The sequence below is a fragment of the Typopeltis vanoorti genome, chromosome 2, assembly GCF_054136105.1.
Source record: "Typopeltis vanoorti isolate ZY-2024b chromosome 2, IOZ_Tvanoo_1.0, whole genome shotgun sequence".
Taxonomy (NCBI): domain Eukaryota; kingdom Metazoa; phylum Arthropoda; class Arachnida; order Uropygi; family Thelyphonidae; genus Typopeltis; species Typopeltis vanoorti.
Window position 1 is genome coordinate 24,928,791 of NC_143550.1, and position 23,132 is coordinate 24,951,922.

Sequence of the window (23,132 nt, forward strand, 5' to 3'; positions counted from 1 at the left end):
TACACTAGTCCAAAGCTCAAAAAAAGAAAAACAATGAAAAGTAAAAAAAAAAAAAAAATTACTAATATTTTTTACTTCATAGTGTGATAATGTTTTTGGAATAGGAACAGCAAACTAAGTATACAAAGAAATAAGTAAAATGTACATGATCATTTTTAATGAAAGTTTTATTTAGCAATTATCTTTACATATCAATTATGAAAATGCACATTTCATTAGATAGACTAAGGTTATTTGCATAATGGAATTTGCTTAATGGAAGATATTCACTCTTCAGATTTTTCTATTAATGCAAGTGCTCTGTTATTTTATTCAGTCATCTCTTCCTCATATACATAAATGACATACTCCCACTGACCTAAAATCCTATTCACAGTTTTGTTGATGACAGCATTCTCCACACCATCTTGCAATGGGACAATAACAACCTAGACCCTCAGTGTTTCCAAAACAAGGTGTTGTCCTTTAAAAAAACAACAACAACCTAGTTCTGCTCCTGCCCCTGATTTTTTGAGACCACTCAAAAGTCAAGATCATATCCCTCTTCTCAGACTGACTCTTACTCTTTCCTTATATAATCCCATCATTTTACATCATCCTAAGGCTGCAGAAAACTTGGCATCTTTTTTTGCATAAAATACTACTCTTCATCTAACCAGTTACTCTGTACAAATCTCAAATCCACACAACCTTGGAATACTGCTCTTGCATTTAGGGTGGCACACCTAAATCTCTAAAAATTCTTGCTTAGAAGAGGTGTTTCGTTGGTAAACTCCTCTCTTCAGCCACTTTCTCAGGGTTTCCACATTGTATCTCTTCTACAGATATTTCCATAGGTGCCATTCAGTAATACTAGCCTATTATGCTTCCCACTCCATTTCTTTTAAACCTAAGGAAACATGAGCAACAGTTGCTCAACATCATTTTACAGTTGAATTACTGACTCACCCAAATCAGCTACTTGCAATCATCTTCATTCCATCTAACTCAGCTCTGTGTCACAGATTCTCCATGAAGTATTTTCTCAAGACTACAACCTCCAGTTCTTTAAGAGGAATATCAACCAATTACTTTGCAATTGATCTCAGTCTACAAATGTTTATTTGCTATAGGTCTTGCAGCCTATGATCTCATTTTACAATTGTATTCAAGCTATCCAAAGCCATAAATAAAAGCAGCAATTTATTTGTTTCTGATACTAAAGAAGTACATTCATCAACATGAAAAATAAATTGCTAATATTGCTGTGTCAATATTAGCAATTTATCAAAATATAAGATTACCTTAATTAAGTATGAGCTGAACCTTGAAACTGTTTACACAAAATCTCAGTTATTGTACAAAAAATTATAAATAACCATAATATAATTTTTAACGTTCGGATTTCACATCATTTGAGTGATTCTTTATTCCAATAAAAATTTTTAATACTACATTTTGTACTCCAGACCAATAAATTTCCCACTACAATTCACATGTTGTAAGGCAGCGCTTCCCAAACTGTGGGCCACATCCCCCTTGGGGGGCCATGAAATAATGAAAACAAATTTAAAATGTTTTAAGACTAAGTAGATTTTTTTTTTATTTTAAAAGAAACGTATTTAGCTTTTATTATTTATTATTTCTTATATTTTAATGGAAAAATTCACACATTGGTGTTGGTTCACAAACTTTGCTTCCTGCGTATTTCGGCGTTTAATGAATATTAGTAAATATTGCTTATTCATGTTTCATTTCAAAGCAGTGGTTAATTGTATTTACTTAGAATGCTCTCCAGGGAAGCTCCAAATCTTCCTGTCCCTTTCATCATGCGTTCATAATCAGGGACTGTTGATATTGACTTTATATACATATCAAAACTCGTTTTATATTATCACTGTCATCCGAGCTAGTTTTCTGTTACCAATAAAAGTTTCACATATACTTCACACATGAAAAAAGCTTAAACAAGTTGATGTGGGGAGATAGTAACTCGCTTGCAGTGGTAAACAACATGCCCTCCCTAACAGCCACTATACTGCAGAGGTAATAAAAACAAGTACTTTTATTATGCCAGTGAATAAGGTATGAGGAGTCTGTGTAATATATTTCACAACAAATAGTGCAATTAGAGACAACTGGGATAAAAATACACTAATTAATGAATCACATGTCCCCTTATACAGAAACTATGCTGTATAGACTGAAACAAAACCATATGTTACATGGGCAAACACAGTATCTAACTAAAAACTATTGTTATTAATTAGATGTGTGTGAGTTCGATTTCCCAAGGCAGCAATAAAATTCAACCAGACGTGTTAAAATTCGTAAAAGTGTTAAAACTAAGTAATATATATATATAATGAATGTTATGGCAGTTTCACATATGGAATTCGGTTGAAGAGAGTTTGCATTTCAACTCAATTGTCAGCTATGCTTTTATCTTTCGGTTGCGCGATCTTTTGTTAATACCGCACCAATCATATGCACATTTTAATAACCTGCCTTTGCTGTCTGTTTTGCGTTAGGCTTAATTACCTTAAAAGGAGAAAAGTCACAAAAGAGAAAAATGTTCCTGGTCCAGGGATTCCCTTATTCAGGTAATATTCACTAATTTCATGTTATCAGTCTGTGGTGTGCCAGTATCGGTAAGTGGTGATATTATTTGATCTATTCTACGTTAAAAAATAAAAAAAAATTCCCGCGAACAATCAAAAGAAGCAGAAAGACAAAAAAAAAAAAAAAAAAAGACAGTATTTCATATTTTACCAGAAAACAGCCTGCGTCTTCAGAACCAAACGGTAAGAGGCAAAAAATGTAATATATGCATTTGATTTTTGCAATATTCGCTGTGTATGTTTTGTATTGAATATAAATACAATAAATATAATAATAATATATCTCTATTACGATTTTTTTTCGAGGGGGTGGGTGAAATATTTTAATTTTTGCAAAGAGGGCCCTAACATCCAGAAGTTTGGGAAGCACTGTTGTAAGGCAATGTCACAGAATATTGTCATGATACATAACTGTAACCTTTTAGGATCTCTCCAATAATTACAATTACACAGTTGTATTTTTCACATATGAAAAATACAACCCAGTCAACTGAATAACTATAGACTTTTAAACTCTTCTTTAATATTAGAATAAGATTACACCGTTTTTTTTTTTTTTTTTTTTTTTATGGACCAATGAATTTAATGATAAATTATGCCTATAAGTTTCACCAACTGGGCTGTTTGTCTATTTCAGGGCATAACAAAACAGTAAAGACAACTCGAAATCGCTAGTACATAGAATAAACGCATAACATATAATAAATTATATGCACACTCTGTACTTTGCAGCGAAATTAAATTCTGGCAAGCATAGTGATCTTATTACAGTTTTCCATATGTCAGGCAGGATCATTCCTTCATTTCTGTTTAGGCTGCTTTCAGAATGGAGAACCATTGTGGCTTCTTAGAAATTGCAACACCAGAAATCTATTTCTAGATAAGGCATGAAACTTTTTGCACTTCAATACATATTGAAGTGCATGGCTAATCCGGAACTATCTATTCTGCTGTTTTTAACATCCCTGATGTTTTCCTTTTATCTTATTTCAAGACTTCTTGATGTCTGACCAACGTAGTTTAACCCACAAGAGCAAGGGATGTTGTTTACTCCAGCATATTTGAAGAAGGCATTGCTGTTGGTGACCTTAATATGTTTCAGATTGCCTTGAAAGTTACTCTAATTTCAAAAGGTTTGAAGAGTGTTGCAATCTTTTTTGACACTGTTCCTGGACAAGGGATGGCAAATGAGGATTTATATTGAGTCTTGGCAGATTGTTGTTGTGTGGGATTGCTATGAAGTATCTTTTTAATTAAATTTCTTGGATATCAGGATGTTGGTGAATAAAGATACCATGTCCAGGCTGGCAAGAATATCTGTTTCGAAAATAGACATGTTTTTCAATTTAGCAATGAAGTGCTTTGAATTCTTTATGTAAGTATCAGAGTTTCGAATATGATCCTTTAAGAGACAGGCAAGATGTTTAGACAATAGGTAGGTTGGAGAATTTCTTCCATCCACTATGGGACATAGAGGGACTCCACTTTTGTGAACTTTAGGAGAACCGTATAATAGCAGTGTCACTGGGTGCAACGACTTCAATCTCCATTGTAGATCTGTAGACCAACTGTTCATATTTCGTAATAAATTATTTGTGCCCTCATGGTTTTTCCATGTAGGGTCTGAATCTAATATCCGATAAGTTGATGTATCTGAGAGTAACTCTGTGATCTTAGCTGTGTAGTCTTTGGTGTTAAGGACAACCGTCGAGTTTCCTTTGTCTGCCTTTAAAATGATGATTTGTTTGTCCTTCAAGTTGGAGAGAGCTCTTTTCTGAAGGTGTTATATTTTGGTTTAGTGGTCTTGACGACGAATGGATAACAGCACTCTTTAATCTAAGATCATTGGCTATTGTTTCAGACAAAGACGAGAGTGCTGTCTCTATGTTGCAAATAATATCAACCTTTAGAATATGGTTAGGTGTGATAGCAAAATTAAATCATTTTTTAAGTATGCTGACTTCCGGTTGTGTTAAGGAATGATCAGAGAGGTTAATGATTAATTTGTCCTCAGGCAGGCTGGGATTAGAGTTATGACTTCTTTCATGTAATGTATTAAATTTTTTAATTTCACTTTTTTTGCTGATAAGAAAAGCCTTGTTGAAACTGTTATGTACCATGTTATCTAGAAGTGTCCATAAGTCTGTTTCTATGTTGTTCGAAATGTCTTCATAAAGTCAGAAGCCTGTTAGATCTATTTTGCTAAGTTCGTATCTGATATTTTGTATTCTATCACATAATAGCGTCAGGGACATTGAAATATATTCATTTAGTCTTTCTTTAGTCAAAAAAGGATTTAAATTTGCTATCGCACCTAACCATATTCCAAAGGTTGATATTTGCAACATATAGACAGTACTCTCGTCTTTGTCTGAAACAATAGCCAATGCTCTTAGATTAAAGAGCGCTGTTATCCTTTCGTCGTCAAGACCACAAACCAAAATATAACACCTTCAGAAAAGAGAGCTCTCTTCAACTTGAAGGACAAACAAATCATTTTAAAGGCAGAAAGGAAACTCGATGGTTATCCTTAACACCAAAGACTACACAGCTAAGATTACAGAGTTACTCTCAGATACATCAACCTGTCGGATATTAGATTCAGACCCTACATGGAAAAACCACGAGGTCACAATAATTTATTATAAAATATGAACAGTTGGTCTACAGATCTACAACGGAGATTGAAGTCGTTGCACCCAGTGACACCGCGATTATACAGTTCTCCTAAAGTTCACAAAAGTTGAGTCCCTCTACGTCCCATAGTGGATGGAAGAAATTCTCCAACCTACCTATTGTCTACACATCTTACCCGTCTCCTAAAGGATCATATTCAAAACTCTGATACATACATAAAGAATTCAAAGCACCTCATTGCTAAATTGAAAAACATGTCTATTTTTGAAACAGATATTCTTGCTAGCCTAGACGAGGTATCTTTATTCACCAACATCCTGGTAGAGGTTAAACATTTTACACAATCTGTATCCTCAAGATACTGCTAACCTCTTCAGTCATTGCCTCAAATCTAACTTCTTTAAATGGAATGACACTATATACGAACAGCTAATTGGCTTGGCTATGGGCAGTCCCATATCTCCTACGTGCACAGATCTATTCAAGAGAAACTAGAAAATGACATCCTTTCCCAATTAGACCCTAAGCCATTAGTATAGTGGAGGTATGTTGATAATATTTTTATAATTTGGTGAAACAGTAAAACAGCGCTTTTTGACTTTCTAAAAAAGATTAATTCTTTCCATCAGAAAATCAAATTCACCTTGGAACTGGAGAAGGATAGACAACTACCATTTTTAGATACCCTAATCAAAAAATGGACATATGGGCATATCAACCTTAAAGTCTATTGTAAACCAACCTATACTGGACGTTATTTTCACTTCTCGTCTACTCACCACATTTCTCAAAATCTTAGCATCATACACATGCTCAAAAATAGAGCCACCAGCATAATATCAGAAGAAAAAGACCTCCAGGATGAATTAACTCATATCACAGACTCTGGCAAACAATGGCTATCCAAGAAATTTAATTAAAAAGATACTTCATAGCAAACCCACACAACAACAATCTGCCAAGACTCGATATAAATCCTCAATTGCCATCCCTTACGCAGGAACAGTGTCAAAAAAGATTGCAACACTCTTCAAACCTTTTGAAATTAGAGTATCAAGACAATCCAAAAAATATTAAGGTCACCAAAAGACAGCAATGCCTTCTTCAAATACGCTGGAGTATACAACATCCCTTGCTCTTGTGGGTTTAACTACATAGACATCAAAAAGTCTTGAAATAAGAAAAAAGGAACATGTCAGGAATGTTAAAAACAACAGAATATATAGTTCTGGATTAGCCATGAACTTCAACACAAGCAGCACCATTGAATGGGACAAAAGTTCCATACTTTATCTAGAAGATTTCCAGTGTTGCTATTTCAAAGAAGCCATAGTGGTTCTCCATTCTGAAAGCAGCCTAAACAGAAATCAAGGAATGATCCTGCCTGACATATGGAAAACCCTAATAAGATCACTAAGCTTGCCAGAATTTAATTTTGTTGCAAACTACAGAGCGTGAACACACAATACCTAATGAAACATACACTCCATGCATGATGGTACGTGTCTTTTTAATTTATGTTATATTTTATACATTCGTTCTATGTACTAGGGACTTTGAGTTGTCTTTACCATTTTGTATGCCCTGAAGAAGCCAAACAGTCCAGTTAGTAGTGAAATTTATTGACATAATTTATCATTAAATTCATTGGTCCATGAAGAAACCCAGTGTAATCTTATTCTAAAATTAAGTTAGTGGCCAAAATAATATACTCACAATGAACAGAGTCTTCTTTAATAATTACAATTACACAATGACCAACAGTTCGCTTATGAAAAATGCAACTCTGATGTAGGATTGCATGTTTATGGTGCACCTAAAACCTCCCTAAAAATTCTTGATGTGTCCAGAGGAGAGCAAGTCAGATGACTCCTTTCCCAATGACTCACTTTAACCATTAATCACAGTACTGTTTCAGTTTCATGCCTTTCTACAGATACTTCTATGGACGACTGCTCCAATGAACTCGCATCCAACATTCTCCTTGCTTTCTGTTAGGCCTTATTAAAACATATTAGTGTCAGTATTGTCCAACAGTGAAATTATTTCCCTTTTACTTCTACCCCCCCCCCCCCACCTCTGGAAAAGCCATGAAGTATTTCCCAAAGGCTACGACATCCAAAACTCATCAAGAAAGAAAAAAAAAGTCAATAGATTTATTGGATTTATATGTAACAGATCTATTTCTATTTATGTCTATTCTTTTCTCCTTCAACATGCCAATCATATACATCTTATAAATATAGAATTTCTCTAATTATTGGTTACTTACTATATACTGAAACCAAGATTTTTTTTTTCTCTACACAGCACTGATTTTGTCCATGCCTGACACAAACATGTTAATATTCAATGGCAATTTTCAATGCTTCACACATTGATGCTTTTACAGCACATATGCATGAGATTATATAACAAAATTAATATTATACTATAGTCCTCCCCATGCACTAGCACCATGTCACACATTAGTTATGTGAGGTGTTAGGTGGTTTGCATGTCCTAATGACCCAGAGCACATTGATAATGGCAGGAGCTTAAGCTCCTGCCATTATCACTTTTTGATACATAGACAACAGAGTGGTCTATGCATCAACAAGCTCTTACAGTGATACCGAGTTGTACAGCAAAGTAGACATTTTGATAAATGAAGGCAATCACGCTCAATTAGTGGTTATGAGGGAAATTCAATGTCACAGTAGGCAAGAGTCATCAATTAGATGGTATAGCTTCTGATTTCAAAATCCCAAGGGGACAACATTTGCACTAAATAAATACTTGAAAGTGACAATTTCCTTCTTCAAGAGGGATACAAAAAGAGCATGGACATGGTGTTTGTCCGGATAATACAACAGCTTAATAATAATAATTATTATTAGAGACCTCCAGGGAGTCAGGAACTTATTAAGGTAGGCCATACTAATTAACATAACAAAGCTCTATATATTGCTGTAATCAACTAATAACTTTTGCTTAAATAGCTTGAATTAGTTTGGAAAATGCTAAAAATATCAAACTAACTGAAAAAATTCAGTTAGTTTGATATTTTACCATGTACACTAATATTAACTAAAATAAATATAACACTTCCAATATTTTGTCAGAGTCAAATTGCCATCGCCAGGAAAAAAATATATTAGATACATGCATGAAGGCACTACATTAAGTAATGAAGATGAAGCATGTCAACTGAGAGTAGGCCTAAAGTCCTAAATAAATGCCCCCCTTGTGGACTAAATTCTGCATCCTTGGCTGTTGGGCTGAAGGACAGAGGATGAGTTTCCCAAATTAGGGACAGTGTCATGCAACCAAATTTGTCAAGGTTAGGATAGAAGGCAGAAGATTTGTCCTACCTGTTTGGCCATAGTAGGATACTTTACAACTACAAGGGACCTGATTAACACCTGGCAGGTTCAGGACTGTGGTTGATTTTTGGTGGAAGCTGGTATGTAATTAAAGTGTCTAGTAAAAGGAGACTGTTACAGTTTTCTTTTTCTAATGTGAACTGGAACCTGGGATGTTGATTGTTTATTTGTGTTAAAAATATGCTGAGAGCATGCAGCCAAACAGAGTATACATTATCAACAAAGCCTACCCAAACAGCATGGAGGCAGAGTATAAAGCTTTCTCTTCCGATATATATATTTTTTTGGGGGGGGGGGGGAGTGGAGAGGCCATGCCTGTCCTCTTTATTTATTTGTAGAATTTTCCTTGACAAAGAAAATAGATTTCAATAGTGAACTTAAACAAGCCAGAAATATCAGGAGAAACTTCAGTCTGAATAAGATCTAAAGTGTCTTTAAGTGGAACAATGGTGAATAGAGAGGAGACATTGACTGCCTATAATGTCAATGTGTTGGAGAGTGAGGCATTCTATACTGGCTTTAAAGTGGACTGAGTTTTTTGCAGAAAGTAACACCATGTTCCAACATAAAAATGTGCACAAATTCACATGGAGAGAAGAGGCAAGAAATAAGAAAGTCTCATTGACTATGTTATTATTGATAGTGATGTCCTCTCCCTGGTGCAGGACACCAGAGTGTACAGAGGATTTGAAATTGGAAGTGATCATCATTTAGTCTTGAGCAGAATAAAATTGAATTTCATATTGAAAAGAAGAACATGTAAGAAAGTTTTAGAGTGAATAAAAGTTGAGCAGTGCTCAGATGTGAACTGTAGACTAAAATACACAAACATTATTCAAGAAAAATAAAAGAGTTTGAGTACAGGAATCAAACCTTGGAGATTCGGTGGCAAATCCTGAAGAAAACATTGATTGATTCAGCCAGAGAGGCATGTGGTGAGGTTGTTTGCAAGGATAGAAAAATCAGAACTCCATGGTGGACTTAGGAAGTTAAAAAGGCAGTGAAGGTAAAGAAGAAAGCATATCAAAACTTCCTGGCAAATAAATCAGCTCGTGCTCTTAGAAAATACAGAGACAAATGTAAGAAAGCTAAACGCTGTGTTAAAACTAGCTAAATAAAAGTCATGGGAAGACTTTGGTAAGAACATAGAAAATAAATATCAAGAAGGTGGCAACATAATCTGGAGGTTCTTGAAGAAGCTCAGAAATGGAGGAAAGAGTGCTGTAAAAAGAATTAGAGATGATAAAGGTGACAATGAAAACTGGAGAAAAAGATATCCTTGAAGTATGGAGTAATTACTTTGAAAAATTGATAAAGGAAACAAGCAGTGTGATGACAGCACAGTAGTAAAAAAACACTCAACGGGCATGCAATCAAGAATATATATATATATATATATATATATATATATATATCCATACTTGAAGTAGAAAAAGCCATCAAAAGCCTGAAATGTGGAAAGGCAGTGGGAGTAGATGATATTCAACCAGAAATGTTCAAGTATGGAGGTATAAGTTATACAGTAGTTGCACTGCATAGTTCAGAAGGCCTGGACAGAAGGACAAATTCCAGATGATTGGAGTAGAGCTCTCATAGTACTCATATATAAAAAGGGAAATAAAACTGAATGTGAGAATTACAGAGGTATTTCTCTACTGAGTGTTCCTGGTAAGATTTATGCCATACATGAAAAATGGTTGAGAAGGATTGTGGAAGAGAAGCTTGATGAAGAATAAGCTGGATTCAGGTCAAATAGAGGCTGTCAGGAGCAGAATTTCACTTTACAACAAACAGTTGAGAAATCATGGGAATATAACAAAGATCTGTATTTAAGTTTTGTAGATCTGACAAAGACATATGACAAGGTGCCAAGAGAAAAGCTATTCAAAACACTACAGTTGTATGGTGTCAATGGGGCATTATGTCAAGCAATACCTAGTCTTTATTTGAGTTCTAAACTAGCAGCTAGAATTGAAGGAAGTACAAGTAGATGGTTTAATGTTAAATCTGGCGTCAGACAAGGATGTATATTATTCCCCTCTGTTATTCATTATCTATATGGATAATGAAGGAAAATTGTATTAAACCTGATATCAAATTGGAAATGTTAATCTCAGCTCTTTATTATATGCAGATGATGTTATACTTCTAAATAAATCCGCTACCAGTCTGCAAGATTCCCTGACTAAATTCAATAATTGTTGTAATAGATTTGGTATGAACGCGCCAGCAATAACAAGACAAAGACAATGAAAATAGGCAGAAGAATTGAAAACATCAACTTCACTGTGAATGGAGAACTTATAGAACAAGTAAAACATTTCAGCTACCTAGGCATGATTTTTAGTGTAGATGGTAAATTAAATATGAAAATAGACAACAGAATCAACAAAACTGATCTGGTAGGAAGTCAACTGAATAAATTCATATGGAATAAGAGAGAAATTGGTCAAAACACTAAATTAGCTGTATACAAGACAGTGTTCAAACCAATTTTAACTTATGGATCTGAGAGCTGGGTGAGAAGTAAAACACTTGACCAAAGACAAGAGACCACAGATATGAGAGTCCTGAGAAAGATTAGGAGGGCATGAACAAAGGAAGAACTTGATATTGTCAGCATCCAGTAATGCGTATGCAGAGCTAATCTCAGGTGGTATGGGTCACTTAAACAGAATGGGTAAGGAAAGATTAGCAAAACACGTGTTCTCTGCCAGGTTGGCAAGAAAAAGAACCAGAGGAAGACCAAGATAGAACTGGATTGATACATACAAAAGTGCCTTAGAAGATAGAAATATAAGATCTGATAATGTTGGAGTTTTGACAGGTAACAGACTGATTTGGAGGAAAATTGTAGAAAGGAAGTTAGTAATGATGTAAATATTTCATGTAGTACTATCATAACCTGTGCATCCCTTGAGGATATATGCCAGGAAGTTGATGACGATGAGTTCTTTGCATGTGAAGGAGAGGTGTTACTATATTGTGAGATCACTTTGGTTAAATGTTTGGCAAATTTGTGTGTAGGTGAATCAATGGCATATACAATATGACCCATTCTGTTTATGAATTTTAGGCAGTACATATATATGGTGGAGGGGGTCTAAAATTATATGGTTTTAGATTATAGAAACTTCAAAAGGTCAGCAGGTGATCTTTTTAAAAAGTCTGAGAATTGATCTGATCTGTGTATTAGTATAGTCATAGTCTAAGGGTGAGCGATCTAAGTAAAGAAGAAAGCTTTAATGTGTAATCATAGTAATTTAGAACTACTGTAGCATTCCCCTTATCAGATTTAGTAATTACAATTATCCTTTTTGATTTGCAATAGTGCTTCATATTGTTTATAGGAGAGGTTCATTTTTGGAGGTTTTGCTTGAATTAGTACATTAGTACAATAATATCCACTCTGATATTGTTGGCAATATGGATAGGAAGGCTGAGAATCCCACGTTCAATCTGAATCATAATTTTTTCAGTAGGAATGTTTATAGGTGCAAGAGCGTAGCTGTGATGAAGAGATAGTGCACTAATGGCTTCCAGTTTGAAAGTGAAAGAGGACAAGTTTACAGTGCATACACTCTCTCTCTCTCGTGCACACACACACACACACACACACACACACACACACACACACACACACACACACACACACACACACACACACACACACACATTATGATCAGTTTTGATGTCTCTCTCTATTCACCCATGTCCCACTTAAAGACACTTTATTCAAACTGAATTTCCTCCTAATACAAGGGTGGTCTGAAAAGTTCTTGGCCTAATAATGAAAAAACGAATTTATAACTTCAAAATTATTTTTATTTTTCAACATAATCTCCCTTAAGACTAATACATTTATTCCAGCGATGCTCCAGCACCATTATCCTATCCCTGCAGTGGTTCTCAGTAAGAACTGCAAAATATCCTCTAGAGCTGCAATCACCTCTTGATTCGAAGAAAAATGCTCACCAGCGAGGAAGAGTTTTAGTTTTGGGAAAAGACAGAAGTCAGAAGGAGCCAAATCTGGGGAATAGGGTGGATGTTCCAACAATTCATAGTGCAGATCCCTTAATTTTCCCATTGCCAAAACGCCTTTGTGGGCAGGTGTGCATTGTCCTGATGAAAGATGATTTTTTCTTCTGCAAACTGGGTCTTTTCTCACGAATTTTTTCGTCTAGTCTGGTTAAAAGATCGGAATAATATTCCACAGTTATTGTTTTACTCTTTCCAAGATAATTAATAAATTATCTTTTGACTGCTGTTTGGATTCTGGTGTGTAATGGTGAATCTAAGTCTCGTCCATAGTAATAAATTGATGCACAAAATCAGTTTTATTCTTGTTAAAACTCTCCAAGCACTGTTCAGAGATTTTCATGCGAGTGCATTTTTGATCTGCTGTGAACAAGCGTGGCATCCATCTTGCACAAAACTTTTTCATTTGCAATTCTTCATGCAAAATATATCCTACACTGTCTTTTGAAATGCCTATAGTCTCAGCAATTTCATGCACTTTGATTTTCCGGCCATCCAATACCATATCGTGCACTTGATTAATGATTTCTGGTGTTATTACACTTTTTGGATATCCTTCACGTGGATCATCTTCAAGGCTGGTATGGCCGCTTTTGGCAGCACATTTCTTAATTGTCGAAAATGAAGGAGAAGAGTGCCCATAAACTTTTATGAACTTTGAATGAATTTCTTTTGGCGTTAAACCTTCTTTTAGAAAGAATTTTATAATGGCAAGATACTCAATTTTATCCATTTCAAGAGATACAGACAACACTTTTGCTTCAGACAGCTATAAAAAAAACTACTTGATAGAATGACTTGCAATTTCAGATTGATGCTTATGACAGATGTACCAACTTAGAAGGGAAAAAAAAAAAAATCACTATGAAACTCTGGCTATTTCATTTGGTAAGAAAAATTCTACAAACAAATAGAGAGGACAGCTATGGGTTCGGCTTCCCTCCCCCACTACCCCAGCTCATTTCTTTATGGAAACATTTAAAGAGAAAGCTCTGAACTCTTCTCCATATAGATTTGCTGTTTGGCCTATGCTTTGTTGAGAATGTTCTCTATTTGGCTGCATGCTCTCAACATTTTTAATATACAAAATAAACAATCAACACACCAGGATCCAGTTCACATTAGAAATAGAAAATTATAACAGCCTCCCCTTCCTTGACATTTTAATTACATGCCAGCCTCATGAATCTGTGGCATTCTCTGTTTATAGAAAACCCACTCACCCATACAATGGTAGATATAGTATGGAATTATTAAAAGTGTGCAACAGGACTGAATTAATTAGTTCAGATAAAAGTGTCCTCCCACTGAACTTTACCACCTTCACGAAACCATCTTTGCCAATGGCTACAATTCTTACCATATCCAAAAAATATTAAAATCCCAAACCTACACACACCCTACCCTCTCCAGAACAGTGACTACACCAAGCTATCACTATTTCATATATCCAAGGCACATTTGAAAAACTAAGAAAAATCTTTAAAAAAATACACTTATAGATCACATAAAAAAATCAGCATCCCTTACTTGTTCTACCAAAGATCAACCACAGTCCCTGCACCTGCCAGGTGTTAATCAGGTCCCTTGTAGTTGTAAACTATCCTACTATGGCCAAACAGGCAGGACATCCAACATTAAATTGCCAAACTTAAGGACTATATCAGTTTCCATCACTACAGCCACTTGGGTCTTGCTAACCATGCTTTGGATACCTGCCATAGAATATGCTAGAAGGAACCACTTTACTTTATCATAGCAAATAATATTAATATGAAAGACTTTTCCTTGAATCTGTTTCTACATTAAGAAACTACCCTAACCTCAACAAACTTGTGAAATTTTCATCCTCCATACTTCAGTCTAAAAATATAGCCCACTGGGGGCACTATTTAGGACTACTCTCAGCTGACATGCTTCACCATTACTTAGTGTAATGCCTGCATGCATGTATCTTATTATATTTTGTTCCCCCTGATGATGGCAATTTCACTTGGCCAAAATACAGGAAGTATTAATTAAATTCATTTTAGTTAATATTAGTGTATGTTGTAATTTCCTTAAAAAAATACAATTATGAATAACCAACATATAAAGTTTACCACCACCAGACATACCAAACTATTGTAATTCAACATTTTCTGTAAATTCAATATTTACAGGAAAAGTCAAGCAGCTGTTTGCACATGAAGAGAGAGATGGGTTACTTTTCAATCAATAGAAGTGTTAAACAGGGTAACCTGAGGGAAACTTCCTCAGAGTTTTTTTGCAACTACACCTGTGCATCTGTTCAAAGAGTTTAGTTCCTTTCCTAATGGAAAAAACAGTTTCTTTTTAAATCCTCCAGAAGAGTTTCTGGCACCTGTTAAAATCATTTACCTAATAAGCAACCATATTTTAGTTTCTAGTTCAACATTTAACAAAATACTGTAATTAATATTAACAAGTACTTCTAACAGTACCATTCACAACAAAAATACATGCTAAACCATTGGGACATTTGGGACTTCCCCAAAGTCCCCCATTCATTCTTATCTTGAGCCTTTCTATGTCAATGAATTTCTGCCATCTCACCATCTTTTTTAGCATTTCTGTAGGTCTCTTTCCATCTCTAGAATACCATTCTGATATCAACTTTGTCCTTTTTTGACTGTTCATTGCCATTTGGATCTTTTAATGGTTGTTATAATGACTCTTAACCTAGTCTGAGCTCTGATTCAAGTATTTCACTTTCTATCTAGAAGAATAATACCAAGTAATAATCTTTCCATTTTTCTCTGGGTAATCCTCAACTTGTTGGTCAATTTTTTAGTGAAAGTCTATATTCCACTTCCATATGTCATGACTGGACGTATACAACTGTCAAATTTTTTCTTTTGAGACAGATTGGGATGTTTCCTTTGAGCTTCATGGTATTTTCCAAAAGGTCATCCTACTAAGTTGAATTTTATATATAATTTCTTCTTTACAGTAATACTATACTGTGATGTTCTGTCCTAGGTAAACATAGGAGGTTACTATATCAATTTCCTGATGTTCCATTTGTACTGGCTTTTTGGTAATGTATTTATTATACATTATTTTTGTTTTTTCCTTGTTTATATTTAATTCAGTGATCATTTGTTGAAGTTATTCTGCAGTTTCCTAAAAGGACAATGCCATCAGGAAATCATAGGTGATTTAGTTCTTTCCGATTTATTTACCATAATTTCTCTAATTTTACAATCCAGGTTTTTAAAAATTTCTTCTAGGGCTGCTGTAAATAATTTACGTGAAATGACATCTCCCTGCCTAACTCTCATTTCTTTATAGGAAATTTCATATCTGTTCCTGATTTTAAAGACAGTTGAATTTTTATATGTATGACTAAGTATATCAATGTAAGTTTTAAAAAGGTCCATGTTTCAATTCCATATGTCATGACCAGAAATATACAACTGTCAAATATTTTTATATATAACCAGCTATATATGTAAACAAATTAGCTGACTATTACTATAACAAACACCATCATTCTACTGAATTCATTCATTCATTCTACTGAAAAGTCCCAACTGAATACTATTCTAAAAGAAATTCACTACAGCAAATTATCCAGTGTAATACTCTATTGTGGTCCCCATGAGTTCTCTGTTGGATGAATGAAATGTATATTTTATGACAATCTTTTAAAACACGATAAAATGCTACTGAAAATTAACTTACCAGAACTACAGGAACGGAAGCACTGGTGTCACTAGCTTGCAAAGGTTGCCTGAGTCCTGAAGGCTGTTGTGCAAGCGAATAGGATGAAATTTGTTCAAACATGGCAGGTGTTAACATTAGATGATCATCACTCAATGGGCTTTTACATTTTTGTTGACTAGTTTTAGCATCATTGATGATGGCAGTGACTAACTCCAAACCACGTTTTTTAGTATCTGTCCCAGTTTTGGGAAGCAAATTTAATCTCTCTTTTAAATCCTGCTCCAAACTTTGTACAGATGGCAGGTCAGATGTCAAAAGAGAAGAGTTTTCTGATGACTGGTTCACAGAAGAAAGACCCATGCCTGCAGTACATGTTGCTGATCGTGTTCTAGGAACTGAATCATATATACCTTCATTCCTTTGTAATTTCTCAATATGTTCTACAGTATGTGCTGGATTAGAGAGAAGTCTCTGTAATATGGTTCCTGCATCACTGTTGGTATGAGTTTTTGACACAGATGAATCTGTAGTAGATGACCTAATATGAAAAGTAGAATCACACTGATTACTACTTTGAGATGATCCAACTGGCAGATGGCACTGATTGTCTCCAGCATGAGCAAACAGTGTATCCACAGTAACTGAAAGTCCTGAGGAAGTCTGGACCACATCACCAGCTCTCACAGGAGTCGGGCGGATTATATCACCAGTCTTGCGATCACATTTAATCACAGGCTTTGTTTTTGCATCTGACTTTGTACCCAGCCTCTGAAACAGGAATGAATTAATAAGTAAAGAACTAATAATTATAATCTCAAATAAACAAACATCTTGGCATTCTCAGTTCTTCTTGTCACTATTAATACACTGGTGTCCAAAACCCAAGGACAAACACTATTTTGGAAATTACAACTGCAAATTTAGACGAATCAAGTTCTGGCAATTTGTACAACTGACGACTTAGAGTAGAAAGCGGGTACACATTCAAATTTTCAAATAGTGCAGAAAGAGGTCACGTGGTAACACTCAGCAGGATAAAAGGCAAAAGGCTGAGCTAAGCAAATTGTGTTTGAAGGAAGTTCTTTTCATGAAGGAATAAACTTGCAAATTTGGATGTCTTGTAATGTTTTAAAGACATCATCTAGATGTCTTTAAGACATTACAAGACATTTTTATCACATGAGGAAGAATTAGTGGAAAGCTTGAAGAAGGCTGCACAATCACTGTATTGCCAGAGTTTGGAATCTCATATAGCACTGTATCCAGGCTCTGGGCAGCATTTCAAACCAATAGAACATGTTCCAGACATTTCGTAAGAGATCGCTTTCACTCTACCACAGAGCACGAAGACAGATTTTTGGTTAGAACAGTAAAACATAACTGACACACTACGGCAAGTCAGCCTGCAAGTTGGCTCCATTCAAGCAGAGGTATGCATATATCTTGACAAACTGTAGCAAGACGTCTGTGACAAGTAGGTCTATATGCCTGAAGGCCTACAGCCTGCATCCCTTTATCCACACCTCTTCATAGAGCACGTTTTCAGTGTGGAGGTGTATCCATAAAAACTAGATAAGACATCAATGGGCTAATGTATTCTTTACAGACGAGTCATTTTAGTCTTTCCTCTGATTCTAGATGACACTTGATCTGGCATCAAAGTGGTACTGCTTACCTTTGTGAGAATATTTTGAAAGGGATAGATATAGTAGAGGAATTATGCTTAATAGACCCACTGAACTGCAAGTGCTGGAAAAAGGGACTATGAATGGTGAACAATATTGCAACGAAGTTCTTCAATGTTATGTTTGATTATTCCATGGTGCTGTAGGCAAAGAATTCACTTTTATAGATGACAATGTCACCCCACACTGTACTCAAGCAGTGGAGATACTTCTAGAGACAGAGGATATTAATCGAATTGAGTGGCCAGCACACTCCACAAATCTCAACCCCATAGAACATGTTTGGGACGCAATAGGGAGATGCATTGCTACTCGAAATTTCCCTCCAGAAAACAAACAAGGCTTTATCCTTGCTCTGAAGGAGTGGGCCAGTTTGTCTCAAGAACTCCTTGAATCACTTGGTATTCCATACTGAAATGTCTCTCCTCATAATTTTTCTGTAAGCACTGTACATTAATTCCTTAACTATGTTCTTAGGAAAATGATAACTTTTACCAAAAAAAAGTATTACAATTTAATCTGTATGAAATTTATAACATTGTTTATGTAATATAATTTATTAGTATGGTAGCAATAAATTTATACCCACATTTAGCTGTAGTCATGAAAATTTTTTCATATATAGGTAAAAATGTAGTTCGTCCTTTGCATTTGGACACCAGTGCATAAGTTTATAACATGATTATGGCAGTATTAATCAAAACAACATACAGGAAAAAATTTATCAACATTCAAGGTCATCCAACATTTTGGCTGTAGAGAAGGCCTGCTGTTTGTAATAAATGGATTATGATGAAAGTTGACAACAGCAAAACTTAATAATAGAAGATAGAACAAAGTCCTAGTTAAGCAGTATAAAGTCATGTAATATACCATATTTTGAAATTGTCAAGGAAATATCATTATCAAAATGAAATTTCTAGGAGAAGAAATATTAAATGCTCATTCCAGTGATCAAGCAACATACTGCAGGTTTTGCAGTCATGCAAATAATAATGTAAGATTATTATACAAGGGTGTGCTGAAAAGTTGTGATAAATCACCATGAGATAGAACTATGCAACTTAGACATTATTCTACATGTTCCCCACAAATTGTTATACACTTGTTACAAATGCTGCTGCATCATTTGCAATCCTCTGAGAAAAAAAGTCTATTGTTGCACACACACCAGTCATTTTTGTTTCAGCTCCCCTCATATAATGTAATAAATGTAAAATAACATTTAATTTTACTAACATTACTCACATCTCTTGATCAAATTGATATCATCTGAAGTGCAGAAATTCTACATGTAGTGATGATGGACATATCCTTTGTGGAGGTGGAATACATTGTTACAATTAAAGTGATAAGATATAGAACCAAAGCTTTATTATTTTTTGGTCTCTTGCCATGGAGAGAGTTTCTCAAATTCTTGCAGAGATGGTCATTGTTTACTGAATCCTAATTTCCTCAAAGCACATGTAATCTCTGAACCTAATAGCATTTCTTTCTTTGTGGTCAAATTACAACCATCCTTAACTGCAAAGGATGCTATGTATAATCTCCTGGATAGGATTTTAAACTATCCTGCTTAGGTACATACATGTGCAACTCTGAAAGAAGATTATCTGTAATTGCTATCTGATGAGGAGGCATTAACCATTATAGCTGACTCACTACTGCAGCAAACACCACTATAACAAACTAATGAAAAGTCCCAACCAAAGTCTCACAGGCACCATGCTATGATAAACGATATCAATACAAATTCTTCCTGTGATCACTATGAATTTGCTATAGTAAGAATTGACTATCTACAGCATGCCTGGGTTTGAAATTTTATGCAAATTAAAATATTGTAATTCTGGAAATAAGTGTTTTAAATTGCCATGGTTTTTGTGTAAAGTGGCAGTGAAAATTGGTGTTCTGATCCTTATCAATGAAACAGGATCAAGTACTGTCAGAAACTTAATACTTTTTTTTTTTTTTTAAATCAAAAATTTCAAGAATATCTTATCCTGGGCTGGTCAGAGGAAACTAAATAATAACCATGCTGATTTCAACCACTGATCTATAAACACGTACTCAAATTTTTTGGAATACATCAGATGTTACAGCCTTTCTCCCATATTACTTAGCAACAACTTCCCATCCAACTTCTGCTAATCCCTATGAAGGAAAAGCCATCCTACCCTAAATTAGGAGTAAGGTAAAATTTCTGTGTCTTCAATATATGAAGACCAGACAGAAATTAAAAGAAAAGTTAAACTAAGAAAGGATATCCTTCTATAAAGAGATAAGTGTAAAGTTTATTGTAGTCATTAATCCATATAGGATTTATTTCAGTTAAAGGTGAAAAGGAATTTATTGCTTGCCAGCTCATATAGAAATGGGCCCAGTTTTAGTAAGGATTTTCAGTCAGATAAGTGATTTCTAACAGTTGATATAGTTTTAGTTACTTCTTTAGAAGCTTTCATATACAGAAGGCAAATTTGTTCTGAAGTGTTAAAACTGGTAATCCGAGGGTTATTTGAAAAGTTTGGTACATTTCCAATAGACAGCGACACAACTCGTTCATTCATACCAGTGTCGACATGTATCATCTTTTTCATGACCCCAGGCAAAATTTTAGCCATGTGTGAAGCATAGTTCTTGATTGGCAAACATTTAAAATGACATATTCACATTTTTCATAAAAATGAAGAAAAATGAGTTTCATGCAGTGATAAAACACTTTTATTTGAAGAAGTGGATGGCCGTGCAGATCAAAACCAAGTTAGACGCCGTTCATGGGAGACTCTGCACCAGCATTAAAGACTATTTATTTTTGGATAAATGAGTTTAAAAGTGGTCGTAAGTCCATCGAAGATGAAGCATGCTCCGGATGCCCAACTGAGGTCACTAAAGGAAATGATTGACAAAATCCATGGTATCGTTATGGAAGATTGCCAAATGAAAGTGCGTTGCTGAGATTGTAGGTGTCTCAACTGAACGGCTGTATAATATCCTGCATGAAAAATTGCACATGAAAAAGCTGTGCGCAATGGGTGCCGCGATTGCTGACTCTTGATCAAAAATGCATGTGAAAAGACATTTCAATACAGTGTTTGTTTAAAACTATACGCTGTTTAATCACAATTCGCAGGATTTTTTGTGTCAATTCGTGACTGTAGACGAAACTTGGATCCGCCACTACACACCTGAGTCCAAGCAGCAGTCTAAACAGTGGATAATGCCTGGTGAAAGAGCACTGAAAAAAGCAAAGTTTTTGTCAGCTGGGAGAGTGATGACCACTGTTTTTTTGGGATTCCCAAGGAATTATCATGATAGACTATTTGGAAAAGGGTAAGACAATAACAGGAGTATATTATGCTTCACTGTTGGACCGTAAAAAAAAAAAAAAAAAAAGCCAACATTGGCACACAAAAAAGTGCTCTTTCATCAAGACAATGCACCATCCCACACATTGGCAAAATTGCACGAATTGGTTCCACATCCACTATATTCACTGATCTTGGCGACATGTGACTACTTCTTGTTCCCAAACTTAAAAATTTGGCTTGGTGGGAAAAAATTTTCTTCGAATGAGGATGTCTTCAAGGCTGTCAATGACTGTTTTGCACAATTTCACAAATCCTGCTTTTTAGATGGAATAAAAAAATTGAAAACTTTGACCAAATGTGTAGACCTCAATGGAGACTATGTTGAGAAATAAAGGTCATTTTTTCCAAAATCATGCGCTTAACTTATTTTTTTTACCCAACTTTTCAAACAACCCTCGTAATATTTTAAGAAGAATGTTGAGGCTTTCATTAGAAAGTTAATTCATTTTAAAGTGATGATATGGTTAGTTTAATCCATATAGGATAACTGTTGGCTTATTTAATTGAAAGGAAGGTGTAGTAAGAGTGTTTTTCATGTTGTTTGAAGTTCTGTTTTTTTTTTTTTAATTAAAGATTTTTATTTTGTTTACAAGCATGTAAAGACCTAATCTTTTAATTAGGTTTAATGAGTTAATAGGATAATTAGAAGTTTTTGTTTTCTTTTTGTTTTGAATTTAAGAGTTTCAAACCACTCAGTGTGTGTGTGTGTGTGTGTGTGTGTGTGTGTGTGTGTGTGTGTGTGTGTGTGTGTGTGTGTGTATGCACGCGTGAGAGAGAGAAAGGTAAAATAAATACCCCCCCCTCACCTCACACAGTATGTGAGTACTATTACTTAGGAGTAAGCTAAAGTTTCTTCTGCAGATGGTTTACAATCTGTCATGAAATTCCTTGATAGTACTATATGAAAAGTTTACGTTACCAACTACTTTGTATTAACAATTCTCCTCCAAATCAGTCTATTATCTGGCAGGACTCCAATATTGTCAGATCTTATATTTTGATCATCTAAGGCACTTCTAACTACATCAATCCATCTAGAACTTGGTCTTTCTCTGGCTCATTTTACCTGTCATCCTGAAAACAAACATCAGAGAGGGTTTGTTAACCTTTTCTCTCTTATGCTAATTAAGTTAAAACACCAACTGAGATTAACTCAGTTAACACATTCCTGAATGCGAAGAACATCAAGTTCCTTCCTAAATATCTTCATTTTTAATATAATTCTGCCATTGATGGCAAATTGAAATTACGCTTTCCCATATTTTGAAAGAGAACGCCCATCACTGATTAACATCTAAGTGTAGGCTCGCTTTCATTCCACCACAAGCGACTAATGGAGTCCTCTTTGAATAAATGTTCACTTATGAAAGATTCTTTAATGAATTAATTTGGAATTGCCCAAAAATCTGACCATTGTAAATTCCATACCTTGCCAAATCAGATTTATATCATTTTATAAGACTAATAGTACTAATTTTCAGTGATCTACTATTCGGCTGAATGACCATTTGTGAGCAGAGAACTGAAAAAGACTACATAGGTAGAGAGACAAGGGAGCCAGTTTAAGAGAAGAAAATAATTAGATTTCATTGATGGGTTTGAAAGGGACAGTTTGATGAAACTTTGAGAATTATGACAACCTGTTCAGCAGTACCAAGTAACTTGTCCATGAGAAATTCCTTATTTTCCTATTTTTGGCAAATAACTACATTAACTGCTTCCTGGGTTGAGTTAGTTCCAGTCTTTTTCTAT

The 23,132-nt window shown here is 34.9% G+C and overlaps 1 protein-coding gene across 5 annotated transcripts in view; it reads right to left on the reverse strand.

The window, feature by feature from the left end:
* DCP1 (decapping mRNA 1) overlaps window positions 1–23,132 on the reverse strand; it is a 174,653-nt gene that overhangs the window by 67,765 nt on the left and 83,756 nt on the right. For all 5 annotated transcript variants that reach the window (XM_090410674.1, XM_090410666.1, XM_090410659.1 and 2 more), the window contains one exon: window positions 16,346–17,095. In XM_090410674.1, the coding sequence (XP_090266800.1) occupies window positions 16,346–17,095 (750 nt within the window). The remainder of the gene's footprint in view (window positions 1–16,345; window positions 17,096–23,132) is intronic.